At 36.5% G+C, this 27,185-nt stretch overlaps 1 protein-coding gene across 1 annotated transcript in view; it reads left to right on the forward strand.

The window, feature by feature from the left end:
• Positions 1-27,185, forward strand: part of Mid1 (calcium-permeable channel component Mid1) — a 296,978-nt gene that overhangs the window by 22,422 nt on the left and 247,371 nt on the right. The window contains exon 3 of the mRNA XM_073955534.1: positions 2,920-4,860. Within this exon, the coding sequence (XP_073811635.1) occupies positions 3,271-4,860 (1,590 nt within the window). The 5' untranslated portion in view covers positions 2,920-3,270. The remainder of the gene's footprint in view (positions 1-2,919; positions 4,861-27,185) is intronic.

Raw genomic sequence — 27,185 nt, forward strand, 5'->3', positions numbered from 1 at the left:
CAACACAGCTGACTGATACTTTCTTACTTGTTGGTCATAAAATGGGCAAAAAATTTAAAAATATAAAATCGACCAATGAATGACCACCCTTGGATGTCCTTCATAAGCCCACAAAGATGTAGGAGAATCGTATCAAAATTTCATTTTGAGAAAACACGTTTTAAGTTTCTTTGCTACATACTAATCACAATGAATTTTCACTCCATTTCTATTTTGTAGCCGGTATTCGATGCAGTGTCCACTAGGGTTATAACTTTTTTGCAATTTTTGCAAATATCAAAAATACCATAGCCGTGTAGAGCATGAAAAACTACTATGAAATACGGTGTCATTGTTTCTCTATCGTGAAAAAGTTTCCGCACCAAATGCATTAAAGTTCAGTAATGCATGGAATTATTTTATTTGTTATAATGACATATACGCTTTTCGTAAAAATTGATTAAAACTTCTAATCTAATTTAAAATCAATGTCAAACCATTCTGGACCAATTTGTTAACAAATCGCGACATATCGGAGCATTTAATGTATCTTTGCAAAATTAAAATTTTGTGTTTTTCTGCATAAACTCGAGAATTTTATGTTTAAATTTATTGTACCTTTCGGACAAGAGAATATGTGGTCATTTGCAACGAATTCGAGAAAGTTACAGGCTGTTTTAATGACTTTGTCTGTGAGAATCGTATTTGTTTTCTATAAATATTTATTAAAACAAAGCAAATTAAAATTTTTAAATATAAAAAATACCCATCGCAGTCCGTGCGGAAACTTTTTTCTCCGAATCGACTTAAATTTCACGTTTTCGTTATCAGCACCATTTTCCCCACATGGTGCTGGGTTGGTATTTTTTTGGTTATAGCTCTGAAGTCCATAGATGAAAGGTTTCATTCACACAGGCTGAGGGTATTTCTCTGTCTGCAAAGCCGAATTATATTTTCTTAGTTGTTTATATTGCAATTTGTGTGAAGTTTCAGAGTCAACAACTCCAAATTTCTTGACGGTTAAATTATTTTTTAGAACTTTCTTTGTTTCCTCCAAAGTCCGGATATACCAAAATGTATGTTTCTACGAACTTTAAAGTCTGCATTACATTTTTGGTTTTCCAGGGCTGTGATAGTGCATCATAATTGTTGTTTTATCAGAAATTTTAACGTCATCCCAGTACTCCAGAGTTTGTGAAAATTTTCTATAGCAAGTCCTAATCATTTCTCTATATTGTACTGGTAGAGTAATGGTTTTTCCTAATCATTTGTGAGCAATTCTTGTTATTATGTAGCCGTTTTTGACTTTTTCATGTGGCACACTTACTCTAAAACCTTTTATAATTAGATGAACCAGTTTTCTGATGCTGGTTTAGGTTCTATCGTTTATTTCGTTAATCATTCTTGAATTCGTATGTTAACTATTTTGGACCTGCCAAGTAACGTCTTTAGTGTGAACCTCACTTCTCTATCGGTGTGGTATATAATGTTGTTTACAGTTCTCACTTTAAGGGCCATTATTATATGTGTTCTTTTACTATCTGATGGATTTGAAAACGCAAAATAAACCAATTTGGACGCATTAAAAATATTATTTTTACATTGAAAGTTAATGCCAAGAAGCTCCTCCTTGAAATTCAGTCATCACTTTTAACTTTAAGTTGAGCGGATCGCTCTAAATCTGTTCGGTAAATCCAAAATATAACAAAAGAAGACTTGTAAAAATGGGGGTATGAGGGTTGGTTTAAGGGTTGCCAACACGAGGCCAACTACTGTAAACGTCCTTACGGACAGTAAAACTGCAATCAAAGCAATAACATCCAAGACAGTAAAATCACAAACAGTCTTGGATTGTATAAATTCGATCAACAGCATTACTCAGCATGTGCGTATAATATGGGTACCAGGACATGCGGGGAATAGAGGTAATGAGATTGCAAATTCTCTGGCAAAAAGGGAAGGGAATTAGCAACCGTAAACTTGGCGAACGCAAAGCCACTAAATGCGTCTCGGCTAGAGTTAAAAAATTGGGCAAAAAATGCCCACTTATCCCTATGAAATAGAGAGGAATTAGGGAAAACCACAAAAATCCTATGGGGAGACCCAAATGAGGAAAAAACTAAAAACCTATTACTGCTAGGTAAAGCAGAGTTGAGTAGACTTACAGGTGTTCTTACAGGTCACCTGGGTTTACAAGCTCATCTGCAAAAAATTAATTGTGCAGACAACAGCGTATGGATGATGAAACATTGGAGCATTTTCTCTGCCAATGCCCCGCTTTCGCAAACATCAGATCCCAGTTTTTAGGGAACGACACAATACCAGATCTTAATCAGGTAATTGTAGACGACCTAAAACAATTACGGGATTTTGTTAAGGGAACAGAGTTCCTTAATTAATTTATAGTAGAGTCCCCTTCTTCAAAAAACTTAGACTAGAGCGCACAACAGGCCTACTTCATGGCTTATGTCTATGTCCACCAGGACATGTGGCGAGTACTCGCCCCTCTTTTCAACCTAACCTAACCTAACCTAACCTAACCTAAGGGGAGAATTTATCATTATTATAATTGGAATATACCATATGAATCATATTTTCCGAAACATGGTTACACTAGCAAAGACAAAGTTTTTCTCACCATACATAAAATCAAAAAATCGAAAATCGTGTACTAGCCAAAAACGGTTCTTTAAGGTATGTCAAAGGAAATATGTTTGCCGATACCTGCATTATTATAACACTGAAAAAAGGCAAAGGAATTGGGAAACAATATTTAATAAATTCTTTGAATATCTCTGTCGGCTAAAACGACTGTTGCCTTTTTAAATAGTAGAATTTTCTTTTCATTTACAAATTTCGATAGCTCTATATGATATGTAATTTCTCCTTTGATACTATTTAAAATATAAATAACATTCCACCTTTTGTTTTCAATTTCAGATACGGACGTTACAATTCTGTCGAAGACAAAAATGCGCTTTCATCCTACGAATAATCACAGATAAAATTAATCAATACTTTTTGAACGATATAATCGTAAATTGTTAACGATATTTATGTTACACTATCATAATAACGCTGTTCTGATAAAACCTCACTCAAAGACTTATCCGAATATTTCGGAAAGACGTATTCGTTGTGGGCGTTACAAAGTGCTGCATTGTAGAACATTTACAACCAAACAAAATGATGATGGGGCCATGAGCCCATCATTACCGACATTGAGTTGGAGTCGCAAGCGCGTCTCAAGCGGGCCTGCACCATGCTAGCACCGCCGAACCCGAGGTCAATATGCGGCCAGGACCCGGGCTGGTCGTGATGGCGCTTGCGTTTATTTCGGGGGCTCGGCGTGGCAGCACCAGCAGCATCAGTTCAAAGACTACACCAACAACGTCGTCACTACCACCAACACTACCACTACCAAGGTCAACAGCAGATACAACACCACCACTACCTACCACATTTCCACCGGCTTCAGTTCTAACACCAACATCAGCGGCAACGTCGTCGTCCTCATTCATTATCGCAGCAGCAACACCATCGCCTACAACCACAACAACATCCAGTACCATTTCTCCAACATTATCGACATTCCGTATTTATGGTCCATCCCTCGAAGAAGAGTCCTTAAGGCAGGATCCTCACAACCACAAAGAATTAGCGCCATTTAACTTTTTTAGTGCATTTTATAACAACGATTTTCTACAGCGACCAGCATCCCATCTATACTCTGCTAACTCTGTCTATAATCCTGCTAACAACTTTGCCTACACATTTCCGCTGCCCTCACATTTGTCACAATATTACGACGATCCTGTTAAACGTTCCGTTCGTTCGTCTACTGTTTTGCCAACGGTAAGGCAATCGCGTTCGCGAGTGATATCGTCTAAGTTTCGACGGAGAAGAAAGAGAAGAGCACGTAGTGCAAACGTTGACTATAAAGGCGGCATTAAGTCAGAGGCAGGGGACAACTTTGACGAATCGTCGGACGATAACACCTCACAATCGATAGCAGTGGAGAGTAGCAAGAGTCGTAGTCAAAGTCACGGCCGAGATAGTGTTGTAAGCGACCAAGCCACAGTTCGTGGTCTACCCGTACACTTTCCCTCACTCAACGCCGATTCGTCAAGATCGTTTGACGAAGGCGATATATTTGCCTTAGTAGCCGAGGACGATCTTCTATCGGAAGAGTCCTTTGATCGTTTGATAAAGCTTACGGACGACAAAATTGGTGATACTAACGAAGAAGATTACAGCAGTGGTACGGAAACTGTAGTGTCATCGTCGTCCTCCTCATCATCGTCAGCATCCATTTCGGCATCTTCATCATCATCATCATCGTCGACAAGTGGTAGTGGAGGTGGCGCCTCAGAATTACAGGACACCAATCAACAAAATGCCCTTGAGGATTTTGAACGATTGCGACAAAATGAAGTTCCCGTTTCACAAAAAAGTGAAAATGATCCAAAGTCCAAAGGATCAACATCTATACAAGAACAACAGCCAGAGCAAGAGCCAGATTCAATATCAGAAATATCAGAACAGGAACATGATCACGAACTTAAACCAACTCAAAACTATGCTCATGAATCGAGTGAACCAAATGATGATCAAATCGAAACGCTGTACAATGCTCATTTAGTGAGCAATAACAACGATAAAATTGTATCTGTCACCGACGAAGACGACAACGTCAACGCCAACCTCGAACACATAACACCTGCCCAGCAGGAGGAAACAAAAGAGACAAAGACAGACATAGAGGACACCAAGGAACATCGATCGATATTGGAAAGTGATTTTCCGTTAACACGCCTTAATCCCTGGATATCAGCTTGTGATCTGGCACAACCTGGTCCATTATCGGCACCAGACTTACAGGTAAGTTTTAATACAAATGATTAACGTTACAAAATGAGCACTCTTAGAGGAAGTAAAATATATCTAAACTAAATGATGAATAGAAAGTAAATGAAAACCATATTTCTTCTTAAAACCGTGTCAAATGGTCTCAAACTGAATCCATCCGTATTCACCATTATAATTTGAGTTATGTACAGACGGCCATTAGATTTTAAAGGGCATGTTGAAATGTAACAATAACATTGAACAATTTACAGTTTTCTTTCTTTTGACATTTACTTTCATTTCCAAGAAAAGAACAATGCGGCAAACAGGACAACAACTAGTAATTATTAATGAACTCTAAGCACAAATCTGCAAAGGTCATATTCTTATTTATCTAAACTTTGACATTTAAAGAGAAACAAGAGACAAATAAAAACATACCTCGTGTTAATTTCGTAATTAATTTCTTAAAAGGCAGAGGAATTGTCTGACATGTAGACTGCATTACCAGCACTACTGTCATAGTGAATACATAATTGAATAAAATGTGTAATTAAATTAATTGTCTTCATTATTTATACAAGCGCTGTAAGGAAGAAGGAAATGACTATGGTTTGTTGATGTGGAATATTAGATAGATAATGAAAACATAAAAACGTACAAAAACATATAGGTATGTAAGTGTGTAGAATTACCACTGCGTGTGGAGGGAGTTATAAGTATGGTGTAACCTAAAATTTTTGTAAAGAATTTTTACCACTGAGTCCTATTGCTGCCTGATATAGGACACTTGATGCAGTAGCAGAACTTGTTTAGAAAAAAATTTTGGCGCTTCCAAACATTTTTCCTTTCGGTATGTCGACAACCCTGTGCAACATTTTTTATGTAATCGTGTGCAAACAATTTGAACTATGGATTTTTTGAAAGTACAGATCCAAACAACAAAAACTCTAATTGGGTTTTGTTGTGCCAGATCCAGCTCGGATTTTATGGTCCCATTTAAACATGGTTAAATATTGACTTTTTAAAGCAATTCGGGCTGCACTTCTGAAACTAATGCGAATCTGCTTCTAACTTCTGAAGCATTTTTTTAGATATGGACAAGAATAAAATATTTGGAAAATAATGAACTCAAAAAACTACACACGGTGCTCTTGAATCAAATTTAAATTGAAGGTGCTTACACCTGGGAAGTTTCTGCGGACTCTGAAACTACAATGTTCATAGATGAGAAAAACGAAAAAAAAAATCGCCGGAGCGCTTTTTAAATAAATCGCGATTCAAGTTGACATTTTTAAAAGTTTTTTTAGGTTTTCACGATTTTGCTTCGAAACCGCGAGTCATATTGAATTGAGCTAAAGAAAATGTTGTAGCTATGAAAATTCTCTACAAGATTGATTTTAATGATATCTTCGTAGTTATTACCGTTATTGAGATATAGAAGTTCAAATTAGGACAACGGATTGTCTGTATCGCCTCCTTATAAAAAAATGTCATAAGTGAAATTTCCCAACTTAAACTTATATATCTCAAAAACGGTACAACCTAAAAAAAAATTACGAAAGCCAATCTTGTAGGGATTTTTTTACAGCAACAACATATTCTTTAGTCCCATTTCGAAAGGATTTGCAGTTTTCAAGTTAAATCCTGAAGACCTACGAAAAAATTTGAACGTTTGATCTGAACCCTTATACCTTAAAAATGGTCAAACCTAGGAGAATATCAAGCAGCCAATCTTGTACAGTATTTTCACTGCTACAACATTTTTTTTAGTCCCATTTCGATAGGACTTGCGGTTTCCAAGCAAAATCGTGAAAACCTAAAAAAACCTAAGAATGTAAACTTTGATCGCGATTTATTAAAAAATCCATACAGCGATTTTTTTATTTTTTTTTTTTGATTTTTTCATCTATAAACATAGCTGTTTCAAAATCCGCAAAAACTTGCCTGGTGTAAGCGGTCCTCATTTAAAGTTAGTTAAGGTGTACTGCGTATATCATTGTTTTATAAGGAGGCGATACAGTGAATCCATTGTCCTAATTTGAACTTCTATTTCTCAATAACGATAAAAACTACGAATGACCTATTTTCCAAAATTGCGCAAAAAATGGGCGTCATTAGGAGCTTGCCACGCCCACTTACTTACTTAGCTGGCCCATTACAGAACATTTGTTTCATAGACCGAACTAAGAAAAGATCTCCAATTCTCTCTGTTTAGTGCTTCGCATTCTGGAATACGGCGCCTTGTCATCTCTTCATCCACTTGTTTGCGCCATCTATTCTTTGGCCTGCCAATTCTGCGTGCCATGTGGCTCGAATTTATACGCCTTTTTAGCGGGTTCATCATCGCTCATTCTTATGATTTGGCCTAGCCAACGCAATCGCTGCATCTCGATACGTTCATACGACGTCGATATTCACCGTCAACGCAGATTGGTCCGTAGGTCTTTCGAAGAATTTTTCTCTTAAACACGCCAAGCACTGCCTTATCTGCTTGTGCATGTACCCATGCTTTGGAGCCATACATTAGCACGGGTAGTATCAGTGTTTTATAAAGCGTTATTTTTGTTTGATGAGTTGCGGCTTTGGTTTTGAAGAGCTTACTTAAGCCAAAGTAGCATCTGTTGGCCAATACAATTCTTCTTTTTATACCCTCCACCATAGTATGGAGGGTATATTAAGTTTGTCATTCCGTTTGTAACACATCGAACTAATCATTTGCGACCCTATAAAGTATATATATTCTTGATCAGGATAAAATTCTAAGACGATCTAGCCATGTCCGTCTGTCCGTCCGTCTGTTGTAATCACTCTAGCGTCTGCAATAATTGAGATAGAGTGCTGAAATTTTGCAGGCGAGGGTCTTTTTTCTATAGGCAGGTCAAGTTCGAAGATGGGCTATATCGGTCCACTCTTTGGTATAGCCCCCATATAACGGTACCTCCGGATTTGAGGTATTTTGACGTTCTTCGCCACATTTGCAGACCGAATTAGCTATTATTTGGCACTTTGGGTTCCTAGTGATCAACAAACTTATATCCCAAAGGATATGGGCATAGGTCCATGTTTTGGTATAGTCCTCATATACCTCCCGATTTTCGGTATTTTGAGAATTTTAGCCACAATTTTTAACCGAACTATCTGCAATTTGACATTCGAGGTTCTCAGTGGTCAAGAAATATCTCCACGAAACATCGTCGACATAGGTCTATGTTTTGGTATAGCCCCCATATATCGCTACCTCCCGATTTTCGGTATTTTGAGAATTTTAGCTACAATTTTTAACGGAACTAGCTGTTATTTGCCATTTGAGGTTCTCAGTGGTCATGAAATATCTCCACCAAACATCGTCAACATAGGTCCATGTTTTGGTATAGCCCCCATATAACGGTACCTCCCGATTTTCGGTATTTTCAGAATTTTAGCCACAATTTGTAACCGAACTATCTGCAATTTGACATTTAAGGTTCTCAGTGGTCATGAAACATCTCCACCAAACATCGTCAACATAGGTCCATGGTTTGGTATAGCCCCCATATATCGGTACCTCCCGATTTTCGGTATTTTGAGAATTTTAGCTACAATTTTTAACCGAACTAGCTGTTATTTGCCATTTGAGGTTCTCAGTGGTCATGAAATATCTCCACCAAACATCGTCAACATAGGTCCATGTTTTGGTATAGCCCCCATATAACGGTACCTCCTGATTTTCGGTATTTTGAGAATTTTAGCCACAATTTGTAACCGAACTATCTGCAATTTGACATTTGAGGTTCTCAGTGGTCATTAAACATCTGTACCAAACATCGTTAACATAGGTCCCTGTTTTGGTATGACCCCCTTATAACCGTACCTCCCGATTTTCGGTATTTTGAGCATTTTATTTACAATTTTTAACCGAACTAGCTGTAATTTGACATTTGAGGTTCTCAGTGGTCATTAAATATCTCCACGAAACATCGTCAACATAGGTCCATGTTTTGGTATAGCCCCCGTATATCGGTACCTCCCGATTTTCGGTATTTTGAGAATTTTAGCTACAGTTTTTAACCGAAATAGCTGTAATTTGACATTTGAAGTTCTCAGTGGTCATAAAACATGTCCAACGAAACATCGTCAACATAGATCCATGTTTTGGTATAGCCCCCATATAACGGTATCTCCCGATTTTCGGTATTTTGAGAATTTTAGCTGCAATTTTTAACCGTACTAGCTGTAATGATCGGTATTTTGAGAATTTTAGCTACAATTTTGTCTATTCAAAACTAATCGTCAATATAGGTCCATGTTTTGGTATATCCCCCCATATAACTGTACCTCCCGATTTTCGGGAATTTTCAGTGGTCACGAAATTTATTTACTAAAATTTGTCAACATGGGTCCATTTTTGAGGGTCTACATTGTTTTGATGAAACTACCCTCAATTTGACTCTTGAAGTTCCCTCCAGATAGGTTGACTCTTTGATATAGCCCCGTAGGTGGTACCTTTCTCCTAACTGAACACATTTTTTTAGATAAGATTTGTTAGAGACCCTGTGGGCCATCAGGAATTAGCGTTATATCTTTGTTCACTGTTGCTTAAGTGCTCTACAAAAACAACAAACAAAGATATAATGCTAATTCATGATGGCTTACAGGGTCTCTTGCAAAAACTTCATCACGCCATAACACGGAAGTTCGACTTACGGCGCATCTGTCCTTCGGGGTTTTTAATATACACACACCAATGGATTTTATCTCCAAAAGGAATTATCTCTGCCCCAACATTTGTGTTCACAGTGTAATTTAAGCAATATTGGGAGGCAGTAGGCGTCTATCCATTTTCGAAAAGTTGTTCCACCTGAAATTGTAAAAGGACCCTAATTATTCCATTTTAATTGACATTCGCTCTTGAGCTGTTGAACTGTGCACATCTAGTGATAGTGAATTTAAAAGCTAAAAGTGTGAAAGTGATAGCAATACTAAAGTGAAGTGCTAATATTATTGACAATTTGAATTTTGTGCTCGAAGTGATTAGCCAATCACAAGAGAGAAAATTCTTTTCACAATTTGGGCCTGGCATTTTTGCCAAGGTACCTAAAAACTTTGAGAAGCGCATAGTAGTCGCTAAACTACAATAATGGAAAATAAAGAGACTTTAAGTGATGGTAGCACAACCGCTACGGATGTGCAAGATACCTCACGTAAACGAAATAAAAAGAAAAGGAAATCTAAAAATAATGCAAGTGGCACTGATTCAGATTATAAAGATGAAATCTTAAAATTAAAGAATATGATACAAGAAATTGTCAATGATCGGGAAAAATGCTATGCCCGAACAAATGAACTTGAAAATGAACTTACAATTTTTAAAACCCAAAACTGTGACATCACTAAAAAAGCAAGTGATACAAATAAAACAACTGATGGGGCTGCCGAAGCAAGCAGTGGCTTCGGTACGGCGGTACCCAAAACTATTCTAAAAGCGAGACGCAGAGTAAAAGTGGAAGATGGAAGTCCAAAGTGGAGAATTACCAGAAAACCAAAATGCTGATAAGCTTATATCGACTGTGGTTCCAGAAATGATCGAAACTATTGCAGCACCTGAAAAACAGATAAATTTGAAAAATGGTAAGGTCAGCCCACCACCTATTTTTAAAGTATATAACATTGATTCTAAGGAAATTTACAATAAAGTTAGAGGTTTGTTAGGTCATACTCTATTTACTACTAATATAATCAACAAAAATATGGTCATTCTGAAGCTTGAGAAAAATGAAGACCACATTAAAGTAAAAACTATGTTTAATGAATTAAAATATTCTTTCTACACTTACTCTCCTAAAGATGAAAAACCTATTACTATGTACGTTAGAAATTTGTCAAGTGCATACGAGGAAGATGAAATCAAAGCTTACTTTGATGGAACAGACTTGAACGTAGTTATTCAAAAAGCTATAAAATTAAAAAAGAACAGATGGATTTTACGACTTTCAAATGATTCAGATGTTAGAGCTTTAATAAGACATAAATATATATACGGTGGTAGAGTATATATAGAATATTATCGTAGAGATGGCATTATTCAATGCAAAAAATGCCAAAGATTTGGGCATGTTGCTATTAATTGCAACATGCCTTATAGGTGTGTAAAGTGTGGCAAATCTCATGAGCCAAAATCTTGCACAATTCCCCCAAGGGAGGAGAATACAATGGAAAACATGACCACTGACTCAGTCACAGGTAAAGTCATTAGACAAATTGGTCTACCAGTACACTGTGCTAACTGTAATGTCGATGGACATGTAGCTAGCGACAAAAAATGTCCAACAAGAGCAAGGCTTGTTGAAAGACTTACACAAAAAAAAGATGAACCAGTTTCATATTTAATTAATGATATGGCACCCGTTGTTAATGCTAATGTATCATATGCAGGAGCATCTAGACGAAACCAAGTTACATTACCAAGTCAAAAAATAACATATAATGGAGTTACATTACCAAAGCAAAACACATCAAATAATGGTGTTAAAGCTTTTGAAATATTCAATAATGATTGCAAGAAATATATAGGGAAGGACATGTTGACCACTCTACAAAAGATAGACGAGTATGCCAAAACTCGTAAAAATCTAGTAAGCGACGAAGATAGAGCCCAGGCTATTTTAGGTTTATTATTAGAACTAAGATTAAATGACTAATTTAAAAATTATTTTCATCAATATTAACTCTGCGGTCTCTCGTCAGAAGAGACATTACTTAAATTTGTTTATTCAAAAATATAATCCTGACGTAATGCTATTAGCTGAGCATAAGCTCTCTAATAGACACAAACTACAAATAAAACATTACACAATATTTAGGCAAAATAGGATGGATGGCCGCGGAGGGGGGACAGCGGTGTTGGTAAAGGACTGGATTAAGGCCGAACGTATCGAAGCCAACTTAGGAGAGATAGAGGGAACCGTAGTTGAACTTAAGGGACTCTGTAACAACATGCTGGTCATGTCGCTTTACAAGAGACCTCAAGGAACAATTGCTGAAGCCGATCTAATGAATATTAACAACTTAATAGGAAACAAGGAGGCAGTAATTGGTGCCGATTTAAATGCTAAGAATCCGCTTTGGGGGGGAACCAAATACAATGCAAGTGGCAGGGTATTGGCTGAATGGCTCGACACATCTCCCAATATCTTAATAAGACCTACAAATCAACCAACTAGATGTACATTTAATACTCAATCATTTATAGATATATTCATGACAACAACTAATATAGGAATATCGGCAAATGACCCAACCAGATGTGTCGAGACGCTGGACTATAATTCGGATCATAAGGCCATAATGATAAATGTTGTATCTAGTACACTAGAAAGGAGAATAGAAGAAGAATTCTTTGACTTTAAAAGTTTTAATAAAAATGTATTCAATAATTCAATGGACGAACATAAGCATAGACTATGCCTTCCTACAAATAGAAATGCAACTTTGGAAGAAATTGATAATGATGTTGATATATTGTCAGAAATAATTAGGGGTGCTATGGATAATAGTATGAAAAAATTTAAAGCTAAACATGGTATGCTTGCAGAATTACCTCAAGACATATTGGAATTAATAAAGCAGAAAAAAACGTTGAGAAGAAGAAGATATAGAGTCCTTGACATAAATGAATACAACACTCTTAGTACTATTTTAAGGTGTTTGGATAAAATAATACAGGAAAAGATCAGTATTTTTGAAGAAAGATATTATACAGACAAGTTGGTCAGTATTCGATGCAATGGTGACATGTATAAAAAGGTAAAACAATTTTGCAGTTCAGAAAGAAGAAAGATGCATGATTTAGTGGATGAACATGGTGTCAATAAAACAAATAATTTAGACAAGGCCTGCCTAATAGCTGATGAATTTTCCAAGGTACAAGCGAATTGCAACTTACCTGAAATAGAAATCAACACAGAACAGCATACGCCGATCTATAATTTTAGTGACTACATTTTAGCTGATGGTAGTTCGTCATACATCGAAAGAGAGGGTACCAAATTAATAACAAGTAATGATATAGGCTCAGCCTTAAAGAATCTAAAAAATAAAAAAAGTAGTGGTGGAGATGGCTTACCAAATTTTATTCTCAAAAAAATTAATAGCAATTTTTGGAATAGGATTGCTATTATTTTTAACCAGTGTATCAACATAGGTTATTTTCCAAGAAAATGGAAGCATGCTAGGGTTGTACCCGTGCTAAAACCTGGAAAAGATCCTACGAAACCAAATAGCTACAGACCAATATCACTGTTAGCAAATTTAGGCAAATTATTAGAAATATTTATCTTAGAAAAAATAAAAGAACATATAGATAATAATAATGTATTAAGAGATTGTCAGTTTGGGTTCCGCAAGGGACATTCAACGACGCATGCACTTATTGCATTATCCAATAAAGTTTCAAATGGTTTTAATAATCGAAGCGCCACCATTGCGGTAAGCCTGGATTTTCAAAAGGCCTTTGACACCGTATGGCAATCCGGCATAATAACAAAAATGACTGACAAATTTGGATTCAATCCAACTATAGTTAGACTAATAAAGAACTATTTATGTAACAGAACATTTTCAGTTTCCATAGAAAATGCAAATTCTAGTATACATAATATATGTTCAGGAGTTCCGCAGGGCTCGGTACTTGGACCGGTCCTTTATAACCTTTACTTAGCTGACATCCCTCAGCCAGAAAGTGACATATTACTATTGATATTTGCTGATGATATATTAATAGCGGCCACCCATCCTAAGGCAAAACTTGCACAAACTAAATTAAATAATTACTTAGAAGAACTTAATGAATATTTTATGACATGGAAGCTTAATCTAAATATTAATAAATGTAAAACAATAATAATTAAAGGTAAAAAATCTAGTTTATATAATAATGGTAGAAAATTTGCTCCAAAAGTTAAAATTAATAATAATCAAATTGAAAACGTTAAAGAACTAAAATATTTGGGGGTAACATTTGATGAAAAATATTCATTTATCACACATGTAGATAACACATTAAGAAAAGCAAAAGTGGCATTTAATAATGTAATGCAAGTTTTAAGTCGTAAGAGAGGCTTGAGCACTAAAATAAAGTTGTGTCTATATAAACAATTAATACGACCGATAATGGCTTACTCATTCCCTATCTGGTATGGCATATCTTCCCGACAAATGGAAAGAATTAGAGTGTTCGAACGAAGAATGCTTGGGTATTGTCTAAATATGAGAACTAAAAAGACAGAGGACGGAAGATTTAAATCGCCATCCAGAAGAGCATTATATCTTGCCAGTAAACTTGAACGGATAGACAAGTTCATGATGAATTTAGCACTTAAATTCATAGAAAGTTGTACAACTCATATCAATACATTAGTTGAAAGCTGTAAAATTGATGAAACAGACTTTGTGCGTTACATACAAAATGATGGACATCTTTCTCCTATGTGCTTGATGCATTTAAAAAATAATGAAATGATTTTTAATAATAATGGAAAAATTGTCTTCTATAACCGAAGATATGGAACAATGAATATGGATGAAAATAATTTAGTATATAGTACTGAACAATATTAATGTAGTAAAAATCACTTTATTTAAAACCTTTGTAAATGTGTATATATGTAAATAGTAGACTGTAAGATTATATTTGAATTCTTTTAGTTTTCTTAGTTTGTAAGATCATACATGTAACCAAAACAGCACAGAAAGTTTTTATTCCCTTTTCTTTCTAAATTAAATGAAAATGAATGACATAGTCAAATTTAAATTGATTAAATATATGGGCTGACCTACCTTAAATTTCAACTAAATATTCCTAGAAAAAGAGTAAATCTGTTAGGAGCAAATATTATAATAAGATAGTCTTAAGTTACTAAAATTTGTAAAGAATTATATGGGAAATAAAATCTTGAAAAAAAAAATGAATCCATTTTAATTAAGACTATTTTATGGTGGAGGGTATAAAAAGTTCGGCCCGGCCCTGCCGAACTTAACGACTTTTTACTTGTTATTTCACAACTGATGTCGTTTGTTGTGTTTACGGCGGTGCCGAGGTATACGAAGTCTTTTACTACCTCAAAATTATACGAACCAACTTCAACCGTTAGTCGATCTCAATGGACGCATTGCGCGTCGACACCATCAAATTGGTCTTCTCGCCGTTTACCGCCAGACCCACTTTAGCAGATTCTCCTTCGACCTTTATAAAGGTATCGGTTACTTCTTTTATTGATCGTCCCATGATGTCTATATCATCAGCATAAGCAAGTAACATGTGGCTATTGGTGTTGAAGAGTTTACTTAAGCCAAAGTAGCATCTGTTGGCCAATACAATTCTTCTTTTTATTTCACAACTGATGTCGTTTGTTGTGTTTACGGCGGTGCCGAGGTATACGAAGTCTTTAACTACCTCAAAATTATACGAACCAACTTCAACAGTTAGTCGATCTCAATGGACGCATTGCGCGTCGACACCATCAACTTGGTCTTCTCGGCGTTTACCGCCAGACCCACTTTAGCAGATTCTCCTTCGACCTTCATAAAGGTATCGGTTACTTATTTTACTGATCGTCCCAAGATGTCTATATCATCAGCATAAGCAAGTAACATGTTGCTATTGGTGTAGATTGTGCCACTTCTTTTGACGTTTGCCTCTCGTATAACCTTTTCTAGCAGGATATTGAAAAGATCACACGAGAGGCTGTCTCCTTGCCTGAAACCTCTTTTGGTACAAAACTCTTCGGAGAGGTTCTTTCCTATTTTAACTGAAGATCTTGTGTCAGTTAGAGTCATTTTACAAAGCCGAATGAGCTTTGCGGGGATACCAAATTCAGACATTGCTTGGAATACCTTTGAACGTAGCGGGCTGTCGAAGGCTGCTTTATAATCGACAAAAATGTGGTAGGTGTCGATCTGCATTTCTTGGGTCTTCTCCAGGATTTACCGCAGGGTAAATATCTGGTCAATGGTGGACTTGCCAGGTCGAAAGGCACATTGGTATGGTCCAATTATTTCGTTGACCATGGGCTTTAGTCGTTCGCACAATATCCCTGACACTATCTTGGAGGCGATAGGGAGAAGACATATGCCCCTATAGTTGGAGCATAAAGTCTTATCTCCTTTCTTATGGACGGGACACAGGATGCTCAGGTTCCAATCGTCGGATACGCGTTCTTTCTGCCAGATTGAGCTAACGAGCTGATGCATACACCTCATCAGCGTGTCGCCTCCAGTTTTAAACGGCTCAGCTGGTAGGCCATCAGCTCCTGCTTCCTTATTATTCTTCAGCCGGTTTTTTGCTGTCTTTACCTCATCTTGGTCTGGTGGTATACATTCAATACCATATTCTGGGATTGGATCTGTAGTATCTTCGTCGACTTCTATTGGATACCAACAGTTTGGAAAAATGATCTTTCCATATCCTTAGCACACTATCTGTATCAGTTACTAGATTATCTTGCTGGTCTCTACAGTAGGATGTACCAGTTCCAAAGCCATCAGTTTGGTGCTTCACTCTTTGGTAGAATTTTCGGACTTCATTCTATCTCATTTACACCTCGATTTTTCATCTTTCTATTTTTCCTGCGGAAAAGACGTTTATCCTCTCTCCTTTTCTCCCGATACCTCTCTCGTGCGCTACGCCTTGCTACTGATTGTAAAGTAGCCCTATATGCCGCATTTTTCTCTTCGGTAGCAGCACGACACTCCTGATCATACCATGGATTCCTTGGTGGAGGTCTCTGGTATCCAAGTACTAATTTTGTGGCTGTTTGCATGGAGTGGGCAATGTTTTGCCATTGTGCTGATATGCTATCGGGACGAGGAGTGCTTTGATTAAGCAGTTGGGCCAGTTGAGTGGAATATACTGTGGCTATCTGTTGTGATTGCAGCTTACCGATGTCCAACTTCCGTGTTGTGTCTGTTCGCACTTTGTTTGCTACGTTTAATCTGGTACGTACCATTGCTGCAACAAGATAATGGTCCGAGTCCATGTTTGCACCTCGGAACGATCGTACATCCAACACGCTTGATGCATGTCTTCCGTCTATCACGACGTGATCAATTTGATTTCTTGTTCCTTGATCTGGCGACAGACAAGTGCCCTTATGAATATCTAGATGCTTAAATCTGGTACTGCTAACATCATATTTCTTGCAGCTGCAAAATCTATCAGCCTCATACCATTGTCAGATGTTTCACTGTGGAGACTGAATTTCCCGACTGTTGGGCCAAAGATATTCTCCTTTCCAATTTTGGCATTAAAATCGCCTAGTATAATTTTAATGTCATGGGCAGGGCAACGGTTATAAGTTTCTTCTAAGCGCTCGTAAAATATATCTTTGATCTGTTCATCCTTGTCTTCAGTGGGAGCATGAGCGCAAATAAAGCTGATGTTGAAGAATTTTGCTTTTAATCGAATTGCAGCGATTCACTGGGGTGAAGCTAGAGACCAGATGTTTTAACCTCCGACCAACTACAAATCCGCAACCAAACTCACGCCTTTCCCATTCCATCGTATTTCCTGTATGGCAGTAATGTCGGCCTTGTACTTTTCAAGTACATATGCCAATTCTAAACTGCACCTTCTCTATAAAGAGTGCTAACATTCCAGGTGCAGATTCGAGGATCATGGTCCTTAAAACGTTTGCGGAGTTCGTCAACTTTAGAGGGGTTTGTTTTTCTTTTCTTTTGTTTTTTCATAGTAGGCTGTTTTTTCTAGGGGAGGGTTGCTAACCCGAGGGCCAAACCCAAGTTTTTAACGTTCTTATGGGTGAACGCGCGGCACATGTTAGCTCACTACCTTTAACGGGTGTTAAAGGCAGTTCCCCAGGTGACACCACGGGGAGGTCAGTGTCCAATTGAGATGAAAGGGGGACCAAGATAAATCCTGGCCTTTGCCATGTTAAAGCCGGTCAGGACCGTTCCTTGGTATCATCCATCCCCTACGTCACCCAATCTCAAAAAGTATAAAGTTACAGGCATTTAAATGTGCTAAGTTTAAGTATCCATAAAAAGAAAATTTCTTTAAAACATCATCAATATTCTTATCATCATCACCACCAGGTTAAAGTTCTCAAGAGGCATGTTTGTATTGGCCAATGAAATACTTATATTCCCTTAATGCATTTCATTGTCCCTTCCAATCTTTGTTTGAATAGAATATGTTATTTTTTGTTCGGCATTCATTGCCAAAAACCACTTCAGAACAATGCAATACACTTGAGAGTGCTTAACAAACACAAACACATCGACACAACAACAAGCAAACAAGAACACACAAACATTCATTCTTTTCCGTAACCTCACACCGTCTTCAATGAAAGGAAAAAAAAAGAAACATTTTGCCATGCATTGAAGCCCAGTACAAACCCCATCAAGATGACTGGTAATTGTTCAAAAGTCATCACTCGTCCGTCTCCATTGTTGAGCCTATGTGAATGCTAGGTGTTGGTGGGTAGTCAATGCAACAGTTTACCACAAACGGCCACATATTTTTCAATAAAATGCCAGCCATCAGTTTTCTTTTTACCAGGCCATACTTCAGGGATGTGTATGGCATATGAACGGATTGTTAGGGGAAAATGCAAATTCAAAGGCCTTAGCTTGGAGCAAGTTTACATCGTGTTTTTGTAGTCTTTTGAAGATGAATTAATTGCACTTTGTATGGCAAGGCCTAAGAAACCATCAATTTGTAATAAAAACCCTTTAGAAAATTAAGTTGTACTATGTTCGGAAAGCTTTGATCTAAATACCATTGATATACATATGTAGAATCCTAAATATCAGTGAAAGTGATAAGGCGTCCTTTGTGGGACATTCCTGGGAATAATGTGTATATGATAAAGGGTGTATCAGCCCTTTCATAGATTCTAAAATCAGATCATGCAACGAGTCCATCATTAAATTAATTTAAATATTAATTTAAGGCCCTTGTCGGCTTTGCTGTGGACCTGTTCTGAATAAGTCCATTTCCATTCATTTCCATAGCATTCACTTCAGCTGTGATTTCATTCTTGACATATTTTTGTCAGTGGCAATGCTTTAAGTTGTGGCAAGTGTAAAAAAATCACAGTTTTTGAAATTTTGCCAACGAAAAATAAATAAATGAGGCGAAAAGAACGCAATGAAGGGGAGCAGCTAAACGTCGCTATATGCAAATATGTCATATAAGAGTAATATGTACATACGTATGTATGCAAAATAGAAAGATCTTTTCTTAAACGAAAGTGGAAATAGTAAAATTAAAGACTTTTTGTTTTACTGATATAACCCTTTTTCAATACCAAATATCCTAGGTGTAGTAGAAATTTCAGTACCAAATCTAGCTCTATCTTCTCTAATTATCTCTGTGCTGATCATCATATATAATAATTGTTCCACAAACATCCCAGAGGGGACTACGGAGACTTCTGTTATATCAACGAGTGCACCACGATTCATATTAGCTCAATAATATGGGACCTACAGCACGGTGCGTCTTAAATAACTTTAAATGAAAGGTGCTTATACTGGGATATTACAACTACAAAGTTTATAGATGAGAAAAATCAAAAAAACAAAAAAAAAATCGGCGGAGAGATTTTCAAATAAATCGCGGTCAAATTTCCCTTTTTTAGGGTTTTTTGAGGTTTTCATGTTTTTGCTTGGAAACCGCAAGCCCTGTCGTAATGGGATTAAAAAAATATTGTAGCTGTGAAAATTCTCTACAAGATTGACCTTTATGGCTTTACCGTTTTTGAGATACGGAAGTTCAAATTGGGACAATGCACAGACTGTATCGTCCCCTTATAAAACAATGTTAAATACAGTGAGTGCCCTTAACTAACTTAAAACCAGTAAGTCGGGCGGGGCCGACTATATGATACCCTACACCACTGTGAATATGTAAAATATAAATCGGAGCTACATCCAGATCTTAAACGATTTTGATATAATTTGGCACATTTATTTCCAGACCGAATTCAGTCACACATTCCAAATATCATTGAAATCGGACTTATATATCGTGTTTGGAGCAGAAAATACACGAAATCGGCCGAAAATATATATGGGTGCTATATCCAAATCCGAAAATATATATGGGTGCTATATCCAAATCTGAACCGATTTCTATATAATTTGACACACTTATTTCTAGACTGAATTCGGTCACACATTCCAAATTTCATCGAAATCGGAAAAATATAGCGTGTTTGGTACATAAAATACGTGAAATCGGCCGAAAATATATATGGGAGCTATATCCAAATCGGAACCGATTTCGATATAATTTGACACACTTATTTCTAGACCGAATTCAGTCAAACATTCCAAATTTCATCAAAATCGGACGTATATAGCGTATTTGGTGCACCAAATACGTGAAATCGGGTGTGAAATGGGAGCTATATCCAAATCTGAACCGATTTTACCCAAAAGCAATAGCGTTCTTCCTATGGCTAAAAAAGTTGTAGTCCCCAATTTTCAGCTGAATCGGACAAAAAATGCGACCTGTATGTTGCGAACAAAAATACATGGACAGACGGACAGACAGACAGACAGACAGACAGACAGACGGACGGACACGAATAAATCGACTCAGAAAGTGATTATATGTATATTCCCAAAAGAAACTGTGGGTCTATTTCGTTTCCTTTTGTATGTTACATACAAATGCACAAAGACATAATACCCCTTACCACTGTGTGGTGTAGGGTATAATTATAAGGATGTTTCCATATTTTCGGAAAATATCCCTGTTATAATAAAAATGTAACGAAAATGTGCTAATTTTTTGGGCTAATTTGAATAAGTTTGAATGGAAGAAAATTGAACCAAGTAAGAACGGCGTTAAGTTCGGACGGGCCGAAATTCGTATACCCTCCATCACAAGTTGTATTGAAGTAGAATGGAATAATTAGTGTCCTTTCGTTTATAAAGAAGGCTAAAACCAAATTTCAGCAGTTTCGGTAAAACAATGTGGCTAAACTTCAAAATACCGATATTCGGTAGATTCCGTTCTATGGGGATATATCAAAACGTCGATATATTCGGACAAATTTCTGGCGGAAAGTTTTTAGACTCAAAGAAGACTAAATACAAAATTTCTGATATTTCAATAAGATGATGTGGCTAAAACCTTAAAAATACCGAAAATAAAGAGGTAAGTTTCTAGGAAGACGTGGACGTATACTGATAATTCTCTTCTGTAATATTTTATAAACCCCTGGAAGACAAAATAACAATTTGAATCATTTCGGTGGGATATTGATGTCACAACATTCGGAATTACGAAATTCGGGAGGTACCATTCTACCGTTCGAAGGTACCGTACGGTTCGAAACGTGGACCGAATTTGAGTCGGAAAAGTTTTTACCTCCAACGTAGACTAAAAACCAAGTTTCAAGCATTTCGTTGTGTTGTTGTGGCCACAACCTTCAAAATACCGAAAGTCGTGAGGTACCGTTCTATGGTGTCTATATCGAAACGTTGACCACTACCAAAGAATTTCAGTCAGAAAGGTTTTTACCTCCAACATAGACCAAATACCAAATTTTAGATATTTCGGTGGGTTGTTGTGGCCACAACCCTCAAAATACCGAAATTCGGGAGGTACGTTGACCAATACCAAAGAATTTCAGTCGGAAAGATTTTTACCTCCAACGTTGCGGAAAAACCAAATTTCAGCCATTTTGGTGGGTTGTTGTGGCCACAACCTTCAAAATACCGAAAATCGGGAGGTACCGTTCTATGGGGGCTATAAGAAGGCGTGGACCTTTACCCACAAATTTTAGATGGAGAGTTTTGAACATTTCGGTGGAAAATTGAAGCCACAACCTTAAAAAAACTGAGAATTGGGAGGTACCGTTAAATGGGGGCTATATGAAAACGTGGAACTATGCCGACAATTTTAGAGGACAAATTTGAAAACCCCCAACAAAGACTATTTATGTATGTATGGTGGGTAATTGGGGCCACAACCTTCAAATTACCAAAAATCGAGATGTGCCGTTCTATGGGGCATATAATAAGGCGTGGACCTATACCGACAAATTTCTGGGGGAAAGTTTTATACCCGCAACGAACACTAAGTACCTAATTTCCGCCATTTCGGGGTGATAATGAGACTAAAACCAAATTCCAAAATACCGAAAATCGAGTGGCACCGTTCAATATCAAAACTTCTATACTAAATTACAAACCTCTATCTTAAAAATTGCGAGCTGTATCTTGATTTAAACAAACGGACGGAGAGACGGACATGGTTACATCGACTTACAATTTTACCCTGATCAAGAATACATATACTGTGTAGGGTCTCCGATTAATATTTCGATGTGTTACAAACGGAATGACACATTTAATTATACCCTCCATATTATGGTGGAGAGTAAAAAAAAAGGTACTACCTATGCAAACTTTGCCCAGTTTGGAACATTCCGGTAAATCTTGCAAACAGTTTGAACAACTTTATTACGTACGTGGGTTCAAATATCAACCTGGGAAAGTTACCAAGAACTTTCATATAAAATCAAGAAATATTCCAATGTTTGGACGGAATCGAACGATCCGTTCGAAAGTTATCTTGCGCTGCAACCATTACACACGGTGTCAAAAAGATTTTCAAGCTATTTTCTCAGGAAGTATGGACTTGCCGCTAGTGAAACATGTACCGTCACAAGCGGGGCAGTGACTACAAGTTTTTACAACAAAAACCAAAGCCATTCGGGACCAGGTCCTAAACTGAACTATTCCGAAATTTTGTGTGGGAGGTAGCCGAAGGAGTGGACCGATTGAGTCTATATTGGAACCTCATCTAAGTCTGCAAGAAATTTTACGATGTGTAAAGTACCTTCAAGAGTTATCGTGCGCACAAATTTTCGGAACATTTTCGAACTTTTGTGGGGTGAGGGTGAAGGTACCGGAGGTAGTGAACCGACATAACCCATTTTCGAACTTAAACTAAGTTTGGACAAAATATTACAAAAGCCAAATTTTGGACCGAATCGGTTGATCCTTTCGAGAGATGTCATGCGTTCCAGCCTGGCAGACAGACGGACATTGCTAAATCAATTCCAAATTGTTTGAAACGGAATTCCTCCAAACATACTTGGGGTCTAAAACCGTTATTTTGATGAGACATAAAATGAACACAATATCTGTTATAGTTTCTGATAAATAGCTTTTTATATCTTCAGAAATTTGCAAAAGTTACGTATTTTCCAAAATTGTGAAAAAATAGTAATGATTAGTAGCACGCCACTCCCACACCTTCCAATATTTTGACCTAATTTGTTGGTATCCTTAGTTTCAATATGCTTACTATCGAATCCCATATAGAAATTAACAATCGTTGACGACAAAAAATGGGGTTTTGTCCAGGAAAATTGATTACACTGTGCAACATTTTTAAGGTGACCTTGTGCAAACAATTCGAACTGAGGATTTTTTGAAAGTACAGACCCAAACGACAAGAAACCCTAGTTGGGTTTTGTTGTGTCAGATCCAGCTCGGATTTCATGGCCCCATCTAAACATGGTTAAATATTGAGTTTTTTAAATAAATTCGGGGCTATATCTCTGAAACCAATGCGAATCTTCTTCTGACCTCTGAATCAAATTTGCAGATACGGACAATAATAAAATATTTGGGGAAATAATGAACTAAAAAAACTACACTTATTACCTCAAATTTCAAAATATATGCAACAAATTCCACAATTTTTATACATTTCGCACCGTATCTCCAAAACAATTATTTTTTTCTGAATATTCCCTGGAATGTAATACACAACTCATCAGAACATGTCATTGTTGTAAAATGCCTTTATCCCGTTGTTTTCAGTACATTTGTCAACGACGATTTAATAAAAATGTCAATAATGTAGTGAAATCCGAAATGCGAGAATAAACTGTTGGTGTGAACTGTGTTTGAAATGCGTGTTGTAAAAGATATGATGCAAAATACCGTTGAAACAACATGAAGTAAGCATTTTAGAGTTTCAGAATGTTCTAAAGAATTGCTGAGAACTTTACTTGGAAGATGTTTGCAAAAGGTTACTTGGTTCAACTCCCAATAGTTTAGCCGAAACTGACCAGAATTTCAGCAATTATGTAAAATTGTCTATATTTTATAGATTTTGATGCCCTAGATGGAGTTTTTCTTGTGTGGTTTTTTCAAAAGATAAGTTCTACTAGCTTAGAGCTACAATATCGCTAAAGACAGCAATGCCAAATTCCTATTCGTTTCTGAGATAGAGGACTGACAACTGCAAAAAAGTGTAGATTTAGCCCGGTTTAGATGAGGCCATAAAATCCGAACTGGATCTGACAGGACAAAACCCTACTAGGGTTTTTGTAGTCTAAATATGTACTTTCAAAAAATGCATACTAGAAGTTGTTAACATTTTCAGTGTTGCATAGTGTTATTGAACCACTGCATTTTTCCACTGTAGTTAAACATGTATGGGTCTTTCGTGATAGTTCTGGATATTTTTTCCATACAATTGTGTATCAAATTTCACCGCAGGGTGTTCCCAAGGTGTCGTTCGTCAAGGCGTTGAGTTGAATATAGAATCTATCTGGAACCAAAATATAAAGATTCCCTAATAATGGAAAAGATTATAATTATTTTTCTAGTTTTTGATTTTTTATAGTGGAATTGTTAGGCATTCTTCAAATGTGAATAGTAAGAAAGTAAATTAACTTGTCCACTTTCCTAACATTGTAACTGTAAAATTTTCTTCATTTTCTGATATCATCATCGTCGTCATCCATTAATGCACCAAAGTTTATTATGACAGGCCTTCCATAGAATTAGCAAACCATTTATCAAACCTTTTGTCCAAGAAAAAATATTCCCACAAATCAACAACGACACACCCTTTTTCTTGTTAGCATAATGTACTCGTGTACTCGTACATACATACATATATATTAGCATGTCCCGTATTCTGTTGTCTGTTGTTGGTTTTGTACCTTTGGTTCTTTGCAAACAATGTCAATGGAAAAATTTACTTCATTACTTTTGTAAATATTGTTATCTTTTTTATTATATAAAAGACTCTAAAGTAATGGAGGAAATAGCGAATAGAAACGTTTCAAAAAAAAAAGCCAAAGAATAATAGAGGAAAGAGAAACAAACTACCCGTAAAACTATATTCTCTTGTATTTATATACCGTTTTTAGTTCGTTTCCTTGCTTTTATAATAACTTTTACATGAACATTGAATCAGTCCTGCGGGTAACAATTCATTTGTTCGCGTTTCTATTGGGAAATAAATAAATATGAAAATACTAAAGAACATACATACATATGTATGTGTACAGTCAAATACACACGCTTATATAAATTGTTTAGAAGATTTAATCATACATACGTACACGTGGTTTACTCATGTACAATGCAAATTATTGGTATATAAAAGAAGGAGGATATAGTGGCCAGCTACTTCGAACAAAATGTAGTTTCACATCTAGATCTGTATGTGTGTATGCAAGTATTTTCCTGATTAAATCACTCTTGTTTTTATAACACTTCAACCGTTTAATTAAGCTTTTTGTAATGTGTTCATACTTGAGTTATCTTTTGAAGTGTGTGGAAAAAAGGCTTGACTCTCACCACACAATAAACTACTTCACCATAATATGCTGGGTATATTTATATTTGTCATTCCCTTTGTGACACATCGAAATATTCGTCGGAGACTCTATAAAGTATATGGGGATTTCTGAGTGAAATCGAACATTTTTCAAAATGCGGTTTTTGATTTCCTTTATTTTTTGCTGTGGTGATATTGCTCCTCAGCAAACCATTTCAGTATATTTTCAGATTTTTTTTTTTTTTGACTAACGGCTCCAGTGACATCGCGCCTTGAAAAAGTCGAAATATGTAAAAACTATATGCGGAAGAGCTCAGTACCTTCATAAACGAAAGGAAACTAATTTATCTATTTTACTTTAATACAACTCTTGGTGGAGGGTATACAAAGCTCTGTCCCGGCCTTCTTCGTTTACAGTGTCATTAAATCTTTAAAATTGAAGTGTTCAAAAATTCGGCTGTCGTCATTTGCGTACAAAAAGCGTTAGACCTTGTCAACGACAACAACAATTTACGAAACAAAACTTCACAATTTCTTAGTATCTTAGCGATTTCAATGAAAATAATTTTAATAAACATTTCAATACCACATTAATGTCGGCATGTTTGTTTAGCAGAAATTCTATAAGAACCATTCATAACAGACTCCTCATTTGTCTATTGGTGGCAATAAGGGACTTTAGAATTATTTTTTTTTTCGCTTTCTGGAAATATCATCATAAATATAGAATAGAATAATGAAATGTGCTGTCATTGCTGTACATTCATTCATTCATCGATATAAATATGAATGAAATAAATCCTGGAGGGCGGATGTAGTTTTGCGTGTGTATGAGAAAAAGGAGATTTCATTGTATAAGTGATATAAAACATTGGTGTGTGTGTGGATGAGAGTGCTTGCCTGTATGTATCCAAATTACATTCCATCTCAACCATTCATCTATCCCCTCATCAGGTTTTGCACAAAAGCCCACACACCTACACACTCACACATACATATATAAATGAACAATTGATGTTCGTTTAAAACACGTGTCACATCAGGAAGTTAAACGAAGTGAATGACTGACTGAGTGACTGACTGCTTGCCTGCCTGCCTGAACGAATGACTAGATGTTTTCATTATGCTTATGTCAAGGTGCTGGGGAAGGGGGGAAACCCCCAAAGATATAACCATGAAGCTAATTACATATGATTGCCATGGAAATTTGTAATTAATTTAGCAACAATAAAGGAAGGAAGGGGAACAAATAACTGAACATTTCTGTTGTCTATTCATTTCAATTTGTACTGTGTTTTAATGTCGTTGTTGTTGTTCTTTGTGGCTTATTGACTAAGTGGAAGGTGATTTTCATAAAGTGATGGAGGAGGAAATATTAAAATACAATATGGGCCATTTTTGATATAATATGGATAAGATCCGGGTGTGGAGAAGTTATTTTTCCAATCTAGTTACTTCGGTAGGGCAAGATATCCAAAGCTACGAATCATTAGATGCTCCGAAGAAACTACAGGTGAGAGGACCATAACATATTTTTATACCCATTTAGCATTTACGTTAACGAGGGTATATCACCAATATTTTTGAAAATTTAACATAGCTGAAGCCAAGGTTTACCCTTTTAGAACACGCTACTCGTGATTGTATATTATAAAAATTAAATACTTTTGGATAAAATGAAATGTTTTTGGACGTGGCAAAAAATATTGGCCTTAAAAGATAATTTGCAAGGAAGCTGTGGCTATATTTATGTTAA

The sequence above is a fragment of the Musca autumnalis genome, unplaced genomic scaffold, assembly GCF_047663935.1.
Source record: "Musca autumnalis isolate F117 unplaced genomic scaffold, ASM4766393v1 scaffold_5, whole genome shotgun sequence".
In the NCBI taxonomy this organism is placed as follows: Eukaryota; Metazoa; Arthropoda; class Insecta; order Diptera; family Muscidae; genus Musca; species Musca autumnalis.